The 14,166-nt window shown below is 37.0% G+C and overlaps 1 protein-coding gene across 6 annotated transcripts in view; it reads left to right on the forward strand.

Moving 5' to 3' along the window:
* SCFD1 (sec1 family domain containing 1) overlaps window positions 1-14,166 on the forward strand; it is a 104,187-nt gene that overhangs the window by 40,611 nt on the left and 49,410 nt on the right. For all 6 annotated transcript variants that reach the window (XM_025391931.1, XM_025391932.1, XM_025391935.1 and 3 more), the window contains 4 exons: window positions 5,516-5,655; window positions 8,522-8,612; window positions 9,181-9,254; window positions 10,248-10,329. In XM_025391931.1, coding sequence (XP_025247716.1) covers window positions 5,516-5,655; window positions 8,522-8,612; window positions 9,181-9,254; window positions 10,248-10,329 — 387 coding nt within the window. The remainder of the gene's footprint in view (window positions 1-5,515; window positions 5,656-8,521; window positions 8,613-9,180; window positions 9,255-10,247; window positions 10,330-14,166) is intronic.

Raw genomic sequence — 14,166 nt, forward strand, 5'->3', positions numbered from 1 at the left:
AACTTCAAAGATTGAAATTACCTTTATTTGCCTTGCTATTACGCAAACAATGGAAATATCCTTGCTATTAAATTATTTCTCAGAATTCTTAACATCTTTTATTCCTTTATTATTTTGTGTTTTAAGTATTCCATCAATACTTCAGTAATAACATGCTTTCCTACTTTTAAAGCAGGAATTTCGCTAGCAAGTTAACTTTTATTTTGAATGAGCTGTGTCATCACCATGGAAATAGTGTTCACTAGAAATTCTAATTAATAAAACTTAAGTGTTTAAAGATGTTTCTCTTCAATATCTTATTTTGTTAGAGTTTTTTAAATCTAGGCTTCTTCCCAGATGTAGCTGTTATTGTTTAAAATAGTTTTCCACAGTTGTGCTATTTTTACTTTCTTCCTATATGGATGATTTTTGTGCAAAGTGAAGTTTAGATACGAGGATGGGAAACTGAGAGGATGAAGTAAAGTCACTTTCTTGTCCTATTATAATATGAGGGGTCTGTAGGAAAAACAGTAATAGAGTGAAATATAACATACTATACTTTTGTCATTCCAACCATTTATTGTAACTCTCTAGTCTTTAAATTGCCTATTTATCACCTGAGGCTACCCATGTTCTGCACTACAGGGAATTTCAAGTGATAGAATCTAGTTCCACTCACTCTCTTCTCACTGTGATACAATTAAAACATATTGCTTAAAAGCACTGCCTCTGAAGTCAGACTGCTTAGTTTTAATCTTGGTTCTGCCACATATTTATGTATAACTTTGGACAATTAACTTTTTTATACCTCAATTTTTTCTTCTTGAATGGGAATTTTATTACTGCTTCTACAGGTTATTGTAAGGATCAAATGACTTAATATAAGGTGCTAAGAATAGTGCCTCGCAAATGAAAGATAGCTATGCTTCTGAACAAAAGGCAGCAGAAACTTCTGCAGACTTAAACGTCCCTGTCTGACAGCTCTGAAGAGAGCAGTGGTTCTCCTAGCATGCTGTTTGAGCTCTGAGAACGGACAGACTGCCTCCTCAAGTGGGTCCCTGACCCCTGTGTAGCCTAACTTGGAGACAACTCCCAGTAGGGGCTAACTGACACGTCATACACCCAGGTGCCCCTCTGAGACAAAGCTTCCAGAGGAATGATTAGGCAGCAATATTTGTTGTTCTGCAATATTTGCTGTTCTTTTGCCTCTGCTGGTGATACCCAGGCAAACAGGGTCTGGAGTGGACCTCCAGCAAACTCCAACAGACCTGTTAGACCTGAGGGACCTGTTAGAAGGAAAACTAACAAACAGAAAGGAATAGCATCAACATCAACAAAAAGGACATCCACACCAAAACTACCATCATCAAAGACTGAAGGTAGATAAAACCACAAAGATGGGGAGAAAACAGAGCAGAAAAGCTGAAAATTCTAAGAACCAGAGCACTCTTTCTCCTCCAAAGGATTGCAGCTCCTGCCAGCAACGGAACAAAGCTGGACAGACAATGACTTTGACAAGTTGACAGAAGTAGGCTTCAGAAAGTCGGTAATAAGAAGCTTCTCCGAGCTAAAGGAGGATGTTTGAACCCACTGCAAGGAAGCTAAAAGCCTCGAAAAAAGATGAGACGAATGGCTAACTAGAATAAACAGTGTAGAGAAGACCTTAAATGACCTGATGGAGCTGAAAACCATGGCACGAGAACTACGTGACGCATGCACAACCTTCAGTAGCCATTTCGATCAAGTGGAAGAAAGAGTATCAGTGATTAAAGATCAAATGAATGAAATGAAGCGAGAAGAGAAGTTTAGAGAAAAAAGTAAAAAGAAACAAAGAAAGCCTCCAAGAAATATGGGACGATGTGAAAAGACCAAATCTATGTTTGATTGGTGTACCTGAAAGTGATGGGGAGAATGGAACCAAGTTGGAAAACACTCTTCAGGATATCATCCAGGAGAACTTCCCTAACCTAGCAAGGCAGGCCAACATTCAAATTCAGGAAATACAGAGAACACCACAAAGATACTCCTCGAGAAGAGCAACCCCAAGACACATAATTGTCAGATTCACCAAGGTTGAAATGAAGGAAAAAATCTTAAGGGCAGCCAGAGAGAAAGGTCAGGTTACCCACAAAGGGAAGCCCATCAGACTAACAGCGGATCTCTCAGCAGAAACTCTACAAGCCAGAAGAGAGTGGGGGCCAATATTCAACATTCTTAAAGAAAAGAATTTTCAACTCAGTATTTCATATCCAGCCAAGCTAACCTTTGTAAGTGAAGGAGAAATAAAATCCTTTACAGACAAGCAAATGCTGAGAGATTTTGTCATTACCAGACCTGCCTTACAAGAGCTCCTGAAGGAAGCACTAAACATGGAAAGGAACCACTGGTAACAGCCACTGCAAAAGCATGCCAAATTGTAAAGACCATTGATGCTAGGAAGAAACTGCATCAACTAACGGGCAAAATAGCCAGCTAACATCGTAATGACAGGATCAAATTCACACATAACAATATTAACCTTAAAATGTAAATGGGCTAAATGCCCCGATTAAAATACACAGACTGGCAAACTGGATAAAGAGTCAAGACCCATCAGTGTGCTGTATTCAGGAGACCCATCTCATGTGCAGAGACACACATAGGCTCAAAATAAAGGGATGGAGGAAGATCTACCAAGCAAATGGAAAGCAGAAAAAAAAAAGCAGGGGTTGCAATCCTAGTATCTGATAAAACAGACTTTAAACCAACAAAGATCAAAAGAGACAAGGCCATTACATAATGGTAAAGGAATCAATTCATCAAGAAGAGCTATCCTGAATATATATGACCCAATACAGGGGCACCCAGATAAATAAAGCAACTCCTTAGAGACTTACAAAGAGACTTAGACTCCCATACAATAATAATGGGAAACTTTAACACCCCACTGTCAACATTAGACAGATCAACAAGACAGAAAGTTAACAAGGATATCCAGGAATTGAACTCAGCTCTGCACTAAGTGGACCTAATAGACATCTACAGAACTCTCCACCTCAAAGCAACAGAATATACATTCTTCAATAGTTCAATAAACTGTTGAGAGGTTTTAGCATGAAGGGCTGTTGAATTTTGTCGAAGGTCTTTTCTGTGTCTGTTGAGGAAATGCACTCACTGGTTATCAGAGAAATGCAAATCAAAACCACAATGAGATACCATCTCACACCAGTTAGAATGGTGATCATTAAAAAGTCAGGAAACAACAAATGCTGGAGAGGATGTGGAGAAATAGGAAGGCTTTTACACTGTTGGTGGGACTGTAAACTAGTTCAACCATTGTGGAAGACAGTGTGGCGATCCCTCAGGGATCTAGAACTAGAAATTCCATTTGACCCAGCGATCCCATTACTGGGTATGTACCCGAAGGATTATAAATCATGCTGCGATAAAGACACATGAACACGTATGTTTATTGCGACACTATTCACGATAGCAAAGACTTGGAACCAACCCAAATGTCCATCAATGATAGACTGGATTAAGAAAATGTGGCACATATACAGCATGGAATACTGTGCAGCCATAAAAAAGGATGAGTTCATGTCCTTTGTAGTGACATGGATGAAGCTGGAAACCATCATTCTGAGCAAACTATCACAAGGACAGAAAACCAAACACCGCATGTTCTCAATCATAGCTGGGAATTGAACAATGAGAACACTTGGACACAGGGTGGGGAACATCACACACCGGGGCCTGTCGGGGGATGGGGGGGGCTCGGTGGAGGGATAGCTTTAGGAGAAATACCTAATGTAAATGATGAGTTAATGGGTGCAGCAAACCAACACGGCCCATGTATACATATGTCACAAACCTGCACACTGTGCACATGTACCCTAGAACTTAAAGTATAATTAAGAAAAAAAGGATAGCTATGCTTTTTGTGATTTTTCTCTTTGATGGACTCCACATACAAGTAAAAGAAGGCTGCCTCATTGCTTCTGTAATTTACTAGATAGAAAATAGACATGTTAGGCAAGACACGGTGGCTCACGCCTGTAAGCCCAGCACTTTGGGAGGCCAAGGCGGGCGGATCCCAAGGTCAAGAGATCGAGACCATCCTGGCCAACATGGTGAAACCCTGTCTCTACTAAAAATACAAAAAGTAGCTGGGCGTGGTGGCATGTGCCTGTGGTCCCAACTATTCGAGAGGCTGAGGCAGGAGACTCGCTTGAACCAGGAGGCGGAGGTTGCAGTGAGCCGAGATCACACCACTACTCTCCAGTCTGGCGACAGAGTGAGACTCCATCTCAAAAAAAAAAAAAAAAAAGAAAGAAAATAGACATGTTACTCCACCATGACAATTGGACATCTGTAATTTTTCAAATCCTGTTTTTTATGTCAAAAAGAAAAATGGCAAGGAAATAAACTGTTATAAAACATTTATTTGAGAAAGTTACAAGGTTTATGTTAAGGACCTAGAGTCAGTATTGATAACCTTGTTTTATCTAAAGGAGATTGAATTGCATTCAGTATATTTAATTTGCTAAGACCTAGAATAGTCATTAATTTAAAATATATACAGATACCTTAGAACTAAGATAATTATATTTCAGTCATGCTGGATAATTTCTCCATACTGTATCTTCCTTCTTAATCATTTACTTGTTGATAGCCATGTTTTATTTCTCACTATTCTTTAGTTGGCATTGAACCATAAAATGCTGCTATTTGTGAGGGAACCCATAGATGTAATGCAAGAAGTTGGGGGAAAGATAAAAAAGATACTTACTTTTATTTTACTTTTATATACAAAAAACTAATGGTTTTTTGTGGGTTTGGTTTGGTTGGGTTTTGGGTTTTGGGGTTTTTTTTGTTTTTTACAGAAAGGGTACAAAAGCCTCACATGAATAAAATTAGTCCTAGGCAAGAAAGTTTAGCAACTACTGGCCTGACTTAAAGTTTATGTGAAAGAGGTGCATCACTTCTTATTATAGCATCTATTGTAATTTTTAAAATTGCAATTCATCACTCAAGTGACACATCAGAATATTGACTAAGAGTTTAAAAATATTTACGATAACGTTTGTTACTGGATATGACCAAGCATCAGGAGGCCTGGTTACATAAGTTGATTTAGCCAAACATTGGACTACTGTGTAGTTATGATAAAAAGTGAAGTAGACGTACATATACAGATACAGAAAGAGCTGTAAAATGCATTATTAGATGAAAAAAGATATATGTGCACTGTAATCCCATTTTAAAAAAGATTAAGAGGATATACATGTGCTACTATATGCATCAGTATTTTTCTAGAAGGATACACAAGCATATTAACATGTTTTTCTGTTTCTTGTTTGAAATTTTAATCATATATATCTAATACTTTCATTAAAATACACAAAATTACATTTGTATGTAACAAAAGATTGGGAGGAGGTCTTTTAAATTTCAGATCTGTATTTTGTCTTTGGAAACATTAGAAAGGGCAACAAGATTCTATTTTGATGAGACTTAGAAAACAGTTATTTAACATAAGATTACTTTTTCCTAGGATTTCCATTTAAACAGGGTTAATTTGGAAGAATCTTCAGGAGTGGAAAACTCTCCAGCTGGTGCTAGACCAAAGAGAAAAAACAAGAAGTCTTATGATTTAACTCCGGTTGATAAATTTTGGCAAAAACATAAAGGAAGGTAAGCAAAATATCAATAAGTAAAAGATCCATTTTTTTAAAGAGAAATTAAGGTGTCATCCACCTTAATGAATTTGAGAAAAAATTCAAAAGGGTCCTGTAGGTTCATTCACCCAATGAGTGGAAGCTATAATTATAATGTCCGTAGACATTTGTCTTTATTTCTCCATTTCTCACTGATTCCTAGGTTGTTTTTTGTTAATTGTTGTTTTATAGGGACCGCTTCTCCTTTCAATGAGATCATCCCATGTGATTTTGAAGCTATTACAGATAGTCTTTTTCAGTTTTGTTGCTGTCTCCACTGACTCTATAAGACCATTTCTGCCTTTCACTGAAATTGGTTTTTGTGATTTTGGGGATGATTTTTTTCCTTTTTGTTCCATGTTGCCCTCTTGTAAAACTTGTTTTAGATACTTGTGGAGAGAGTATCTAAGCCTGAAGCCTAGAAATGTATTCAAAGTACATTAGAAATAATGAGTGATAAAACTGCATTAATTTGCTGTGTGATTTACTGTGGGCAGATATACATATCCCATGTGATGCTATGCCCCCTTAAAGTTTAGGGTACTTCATAGGCTCAGTTACTGCTGTAAAAGTTATCTAGTGATCATTATGGCTAGAGCAATCACTCTAAACAAACAAAAATATTATTCCTCAGATAAAAAGAATACTGTTCATCAACAATTATGAAAATACGATTTTTAAAAAATATTTCAAAATGTGTGTGTGTCCTTGATACAGCTGTTCTTTTTGGCCTTATATTTATTGTTTAAAGAGAAGTAGAATATAGACTTGGTTCAACATGCTGGGTTTTCAATGTGTTTTATCTTTTTTTTACTTACAACTTTTTTTAAAGCTGGAAAATCAAATCGCCATAACAAAGATTTGACTTTCTCTGCGGAGAAAAGTCCCTATCTTTCTCTTTCTCACTATGGCAGTTTTAGGTACTATTTTAATTAATTTTAATTATTTTAAATAATACTCTTCCCTTTGGGATTCCATAATCTACATTTCCCTCCAGAATGGTGAAGGACAAGAAATTACTTTTATTAGAGAGGCATTATTTATAGAGAATACAGAATATTTTGAAGTTGGCATTCCCTAATAGAGAAAAGCTTAAGAAAAAAATCTCTTTGTTCAAATATGGAAATTTTGAATTTTTTTTTAGAACATATGTTTAAGAACAATCTAACAGGTCAGTTGAATAGTAAGAATTTTAACCTCATATTCATTAAGTAGGAGTAGTTCTTTTGCTCTGCATCTTACTACAGTAGTAACATGGACACAAAGACACTTGGAGATAGCATAAACAAGTGACGTAAACCTCTCTGAGCCTCACTTTCCTCATCAGTAAAATAGGGAGATAATAATTCTACCTATTACCCTATTTCGGAAGGTTTTTAAGAAGATTGAGATAATGAATTTAAAGGAGTAATTTGCCCAAGTCATCCAGCTTTCATTGGTAAAGCCAGGGATGAAACCCAGGTCTTGCAGACCGTAAAGCACCCGGTCTTAACCATGAATGGTTAAGTTATGATAGTTACCTCAACAGATTCATCAGGACTAAATGAGGTTGCAGTGAGCCGAGATCATGACATTGCACTCCAGCCTGGGCTACAAGAGTGAAACTCCGTCTTAAAAAAATAAATAAATTCTTAGCATGGTGTTTGATGTACAGTAAAGTTGCTCAATAAATGTGAGCAATTATTCTCTATTAACTCTGAGACCTAAAGATACCAGAGGTTTTGAGTATTATCCAGTTAAACTCGCACATTTTACAGATAAAGCTAGGGCCCTGAGAGGGTGAGAGCTTGCCTATAAAGGAAGTGTCCATTATAATTGGATGGAACAAGGGTTTCTGACTCCCCAGTGCAATGCTGAGGCCTCAGTGCTATTTTGCCAACATAGACTCAGCTGGAACTGGAGTAAATGCCTGTGGTTGTGAGGCGAAATTGAACTATGTTCCTCAGAATCCTTTCTGAACTCCTGTTTCTGCTAGTCTCCGTTGGATAAAATGTGCTCATTATTAGTGAGGTATTTTCAGATGTCAGAGCTGAGGAAGAGAGGAAAGGTTCTTGTTCCATTGTTAATGAGACATGACCTCTTCTTTCTTAAAGGAGAAAAGGCTTCTGGCCTCCCCCTAGGCTGTAGATGAAAAATATTCATTTTAAGAAACATTTCATGATCAACATGTATTCACCTACAGTTTGTCAAGATTAGTACAGTGTTTTCTACATGAGCTGCTCATGATTGTAGATCACTTCTGCCTAAAGTCTGTGTAAGTTACTGCTAAACCAGTGTCCTAGAAGAAGACATCAGGTATTAGGCCACCGAGACTGTGGCCCAAATGCTATTTTCACCAGTAGTGGTCTGGGAGATTATGAGTTCTGAGTTACAAGAATTTTTTCACAGTTACTTGCAGGTGATATTTTTAAATGGTATCTTTGTAGTTGTATGGACCCTTTGACATTATGTATTAATTTGGGTAGGAATATTTAATGGATATTTGATATACCATGACTTGTCTTCCATTGATTTTCAGTCATGTAAATATTTTACCTTTTCTTCTAAAAACAGATAGGTGAAGAGAATGTATGATATTGTTAATGAAAAATAGAAATGAAATTTAAATTTTAGATGTAAAGTATTATATGCATTTTAAAGAAATAGTATTTATTATATAGATATCAGAAAGATATGTAGTTGTATTTATGCTGAATGTTTTCTGCCTTTGTTTTATATATAACATATTCAAATCCAAATAAGTATATTTAAAATAGTAAATCTTCATTGTGTGTATTTTAGAATTCACACAAAAATCCGTCTTTTAATGTCATACTCATAGTTCTTGTGGAATACTGTTTTAGTCCATTCCCAGAAGTTGCAGAATCAGTTCAGCAAGAACTAGAATCTTACAGAGCACAGGAAGATGAGGTCAAACGACTTAAAAGCATTATGGTAAGATTCTGTTTGCTTTCTAAGAATTATAGGAAAGAGGAGGGTTATCTGTTTAAAGAGATTTGGGTTTTTTCCTTATAAAAATTCAAGGCCATTTAATGCTTTTATAACAAAAATATTTTCAACTTGCGTAAGTGATCAAAAAGAAATCTAAATATTGAGAAGAGAAGAAAATTAAATATTAATATAAATATGATTTGAAAAAATATATAATGTAGCTTCATTTTAGAGATATATGTTCAGTGCTGCTCATTCTACCATACTTCAATGTAACTTCAGATTTCAGCTCTATTATTTATTGCTATGTGACCTGTGGCATGTCTCTGGGCCTCTCTCCTTATCCAAAAAATGCCAGCTGATCACTTAGTTATCTAACCATTAGCCTGGCCGTTACTAGAACTTTTATGTAACTGTCATAAATATGTATGCTTGCACCTCAGAGGAGGAGAATTGCTATTCTAGGTGACTTTAAAATCTTACTGTATATCAGTAATCTTAGGAATGTGTTGATTTTTATGGTTGGGCCTGGGATTTTTGAGTAGCTATTGGGACCTTTTTTCTTTACAAGGGACTAGAAGGTGAAGATGAAGGAGCCATAAGTATGCTTTCTGACAATACCGCTAAGCTAACATCAGCTGTTAGGTAAGTGAGCAATATATCCTCTTTGAAGTCTTTCTGTTGATAGGATTTTGTTTATTTATTTTATTTAACTAAAATATTGTTAATGTTTTTACCCAGTAGGAAACTGTAGGCAATAGCAAATATAACTTTGAATTTAAAGAACTAAGTTATATTTAACTAAATGTTTAAGCTGATTTTAGTTCCCACTTAGATATAGGAGATCGTTCATTCTTTCACCAGTTAGAATTGTGTAATAGGGGTAATTTTATAAGGAAAATACTATTAATGATAAAGTAGGGCAAGTGATTATTAATTTTATTATTGATACTCTTTTCTTCACTAAAAGTTAAGCAGTGTTTTTCTGTACTTTGAATGCCATTAAGGAGGGAGGAGGCTGGGCGCGGTGGCTCATGCGTGTAATCCCAGTACTTTGGGAGGCCAAGGCAGGCAGATCACAAAGTCAAGAGATTAAGACCATCCTGGCCAACATGGTGAAACTCCATCTCTACTAAAAAAAATTTGAAAATTAGCCAGGAATGGTGGCGCATGCTTGTAGTCCCACCTACTCAGGAGGCTAAAGCAGGAGAATCACCTGAACCCAGGAGGCAGAAGTTGCAGTGAGTCGAGATCGTGCCATTGCACTCCAGCCCAGGCGACAGATAGAGACTCTGTCTCAAAAAAAAGGAGGAGGGAGGAAATGTGTTTTAGAAATACAGATAAAACATGTTTCCGTTAATTTGATTTTGTTTATACCTCCAAAATTTGGAATCAGAAAGTAAAATGGTAGAAATAATATTTGGGAGCCAGATTTTTAAAAATAAGAAGCATTTCACTTGTATTAATAAATACTGTAGGTATTCAAGCCTAGAGATTAAATTAGTTGATAGTTTAACTTGTCATCTTGTCACTGTTTCAATGTTCTGAGTTTCCACAGAGTAAACACCAGACATGGGATAAAGTCTGCATCATTTTAGAAAATTTATTGGTTAATATTTAATTTTTTGATATTTGCAGTTCTTTGCCAGAACTCCTTGAGAAAAAAAGACTTATTGATCTCCATACAAATGTTGCCACTGCTGTTTTAGAACATATAAAGGTAAATTTGACTTTTTCTCCCCGCAATATGACTTGGGTTTACATAGGGTTTTATGCTTTGTAAGATGCTTTTATATTCATTATCTTATTGAGCCCCCACTGTAACATGAAGTATAATTATGGAAGACAGCAGTATTACAGTTTTTTTTTTTTTTTTGCAAATAAGGAAACCTAGGAATCCAGAAAGATAAGTGATTTCCAAGGTCACATGTTTAGTAAATAGAAGTGGGAATCTATGATATTTTCAATATATTGCACTGCCTCAATATCGCTGCTGTACATACTGCTGTATTAATAGTAGACTTGTGTCTCGGCATCAGTAATACAGATTTGGAAATCTCTTACCAGAGTTCTATCTAAAATATCCGTTAATAACATCACTTTTATTTATGTGACTTTGTTCTGAACCTTTTACATTTAGATGAATCTGTTAGCATCAAAGCTTCTTACTGTGTATCATTGAACTGTGATTTTGAAACAAATATGTTGGGAGTTCTATATATTGTTTTAGTTCTTTTTCTCACTACCATGTTCATGACTACCCCATTTTCAGCTTACTTAATCAGTCCTCCAGTATTCTGCTGTTACTTGTTCTCCACACTTGGAGCTGAATTTCCATGGCAAATTGACCATATGCTAAAACTTGGCTAATATTGACCCCTACTTTCCATTTTATATGATGCATTTGAAACTGCTTAAAAAGCTGAATATAATTGCTGGCTGTCAGAGATGTTGATAACACCTGGGATTTATTGAGAAGGGACTTAAAGGCATTATTTAAATAATTTTAAAAGCCATAAAAGCATTAGAAAGGCATTAACATAGATAATGGGCATCCTGCAGCATGCAGTTTAAACCTGCATGATTTCTATTATGCCAACAACCTAATTTTTTTGTTTCACATCTTGGTACTTGATATTTTTCAGGTTCATACAGAAATAGAAGCATAACTGCAGTCTGTAGGTGATTCTGCTGATGTTTTCACTTCTCTATGTAGCGTCTCTGTGAAATGGCAAAAGAGTGTTCACATCTGTTTACCTAAGGTCATTGTCTCTTGTGGAGGTGATACAGATACAGATATAGATATATAGATATATCATCAGGTGAAATACAACAGAGAGCTATATTGAGAATTTCCTTCAGATCAGAGACTAGAGCTTACAGTTTGAGAAAATTTTGGTTAATTTACTTATCCAATCATGTTTATTGAGTGGCTCTATGTATATTGTACTAGGCCCTGAAGATACTGTAGTAAACAAGACAGACAAGTTCTCTGTTCTCTTGGAGCTTATATTGTAGTGACAGTAAATGGAGTAAGCAAATTAGAAAACAAGATAACTTCAGGCATTTCAGTGATATGAGAACAACAAAACCTGGGTAGGGTGATGTGAGGCAATGGGATGTGAGAATGGCTGAGAGGTCTACTCTGGAGTAAGTGGTGAGCGAAATCACCTTTGATGAGGTGATGTTTGAGTTGAGACAGGAATCACAGGAAGGAGCCAATTAGTGAAGATCTCAGGGCCAACCATGCCAGGCAGAGGGAATAAGAAGTGCAAAGGCCCTACAACAAACAAATTCGGTGTGTTTGAGAACGTAGAAGACAAATGTGCTTTATTGAGGAGGGAAAGAGTGGTGGGTAGGATATGGGATTAAAAAAAAGTAGAAATGTAAGTATGATAACTCATTAGAGGTTAATGACATGATCTGATTTATGTTTTAAAATAAAGAAGACTGTGGAGGATAAGGGACGATGAGTTCTGGAAATAAAAGTGGAACTGTAAGAAAACTATTATAGATGTCTAGGTGAAAAATGATTTATAAGACATAATTTACTTGTGAAATTTTTTATGATGCTTATTTATAATTTTACACTAATGATTTTAGGTGAGTTTTTCAGATCAGTTTTTGCTACCAGAGGCCATCTGTCTGAGATAGTTTAATATGCTACCGTGCCTGACCTAAACAATTCTACTTGAAGACTTCTTGGTCTTATAAAAGAAAGTGTTTCCTTTAGGGTTGCTGGTTTTCTGGCAGAGCATCTTATGCCAAGAAACTAATTTGTCATTCAAGATATTGAGTGGTTTTATGTAAAAGATAGATTTTATTTATTTATTTATTTATTTTCGACAGGATCTCTCCCTGTCACCCAGGCTGGAATACGGTGGCACGATCATAGCTCACTGCAGCCTTAACCTCCTGGGCTCAAGGATCCTCCTGCCTTGCCTCCCTAGTAACTAAGACTATTGGTGCATGCCACCACACCCAGCCAGAAAAATAGATATTATTGAATCATTATCTTGCTAAAGATCCTTTTCTTTTTTTTTTTTTTTTTTGAGACGAAGTCTCGCTCTATCGCCCAAACTGGAGTGCAGTGACCGGATCTCAGCTCACTGCAAGCTCCGCCTCCTGGGTTCGTGCCATTCTCCTGCCTCAGCCTCCCGAGTAGCTGGGACTACAGGCGCCCGCCACCTCGCCCAGCTAGTTTTTTTTTTGTATTTTTTAGTGGAGACGGGATTTCACCGGGTTAGCCAGGGTGGTCTCGATCTCCTGACCTTGTGATCCGCCTGTCTCAGCCTCCCAAAGTGCTGGGATTACAGGCTTGAGCCACCGCACCCGGTCAAGATCCTTTTCATCACAAGATCTGATTTAAACAAAGTGTGCTATTGAGGGCATTCGCTTTACAGAGGGAAAATATTGTCATCTGTGGAACACAGTACTCCTAGTTGGGTCATTCTAAGAAGTCCAATTAAAAATCAGAAGTTTGCCGGGCACGGTGGCTCATGCCTGTAATCCCAGCACTTTGGGAGGCCGAGGTGGGTGGATCACAAGGTCAGGAGATCGAGACCATCCTGGCTAACCCCCATGTTGACATGGTAACTCTGTCACCATGCTGGAGTGCAGTGGCGCGCTCTCAGCTCACTGCAACCTCCACCTCCCGAGATCAAGCGATTCTTCTGCCTCAGCCTCCTGAGTAGCTGGGACTACAGGCATGCGCCACCACACCCAGCTAATTTTTGTATTTTTAGTTGAGACAGGATTTCACCATGTTGGGCAGGATGGGCTCCATCTCTTGACCCCGTGATCCGCCCACCTCAGCCCCACAAAGTGCTAGGATTATGGGTGTGAGCCACTGCGCCCGGCTGTAAATATTTTTTATTAGCTAGAAGATTGTGTCATGCAGAGGTCTCATCATTTCTCTTCATATTTGACTGTATTAGTTTTACATATTTCTTCTTTTGTTAAGAGTATAGCGGCCTCTTACATTTCCTTCAATCGTTTTCTAAGGAAGAAATTAATCTTTTTAGAAGTCCTGGCAGTTACCCTGCAATTGATGTTTGGGTGGAAAATTAGAGCACACCAGTTTGTCATAACTTTAAGAAACATTTTCACTTTATTGATATTCTGAGGATTTTAGTGATTTGGGTAATTTGGGTCTGATAAAGAGTAAATTGTTGAATACTCATTTGTTTTGAGTAATCTGTATTTTTAAACCCTTTCTCTAGCTGTTTTTTCATCCTTAATAGAAATGCAACTTTCCCACTTGCTGGTCGTTAAAGAATGGCTTCTGGGATTACTTACATAATTTGTAGACAGCCTATTTTAATTATTCTTAGCTCACCTATGTAGCTAACCTGAATAAAGTACTCTTTAGCTCCAGATACCTAAAGAAAAGTAACCTACTTGTAAGGCATAGTTGATGAGATGAGAGAGGAAATCGTATCATGTGTTCTTTCCCCCAGTGTTCCCACCTTACAGGAAGAGCACCCACATCTAAATGCTCCAACCAACTGGATATAGCTGGTAAAGAATAAGGTATTAATAAACTTTGTGAGGCAAG

Source organism: Theropithecus gelada, chromosome 7b (genome assembly GCF_003255815.1).
Source record: "Theropithecus gelada isolate Dixy chromosome 7b, Tgel_1.0, whole genome shotgun sequence".
NCBI classification, from domain to species: Eukaryota; Metazoa; Chordata; class Mammalia; order Primates; family Cercopithecidae; genus Theropithecus; species Theropithecus gelada.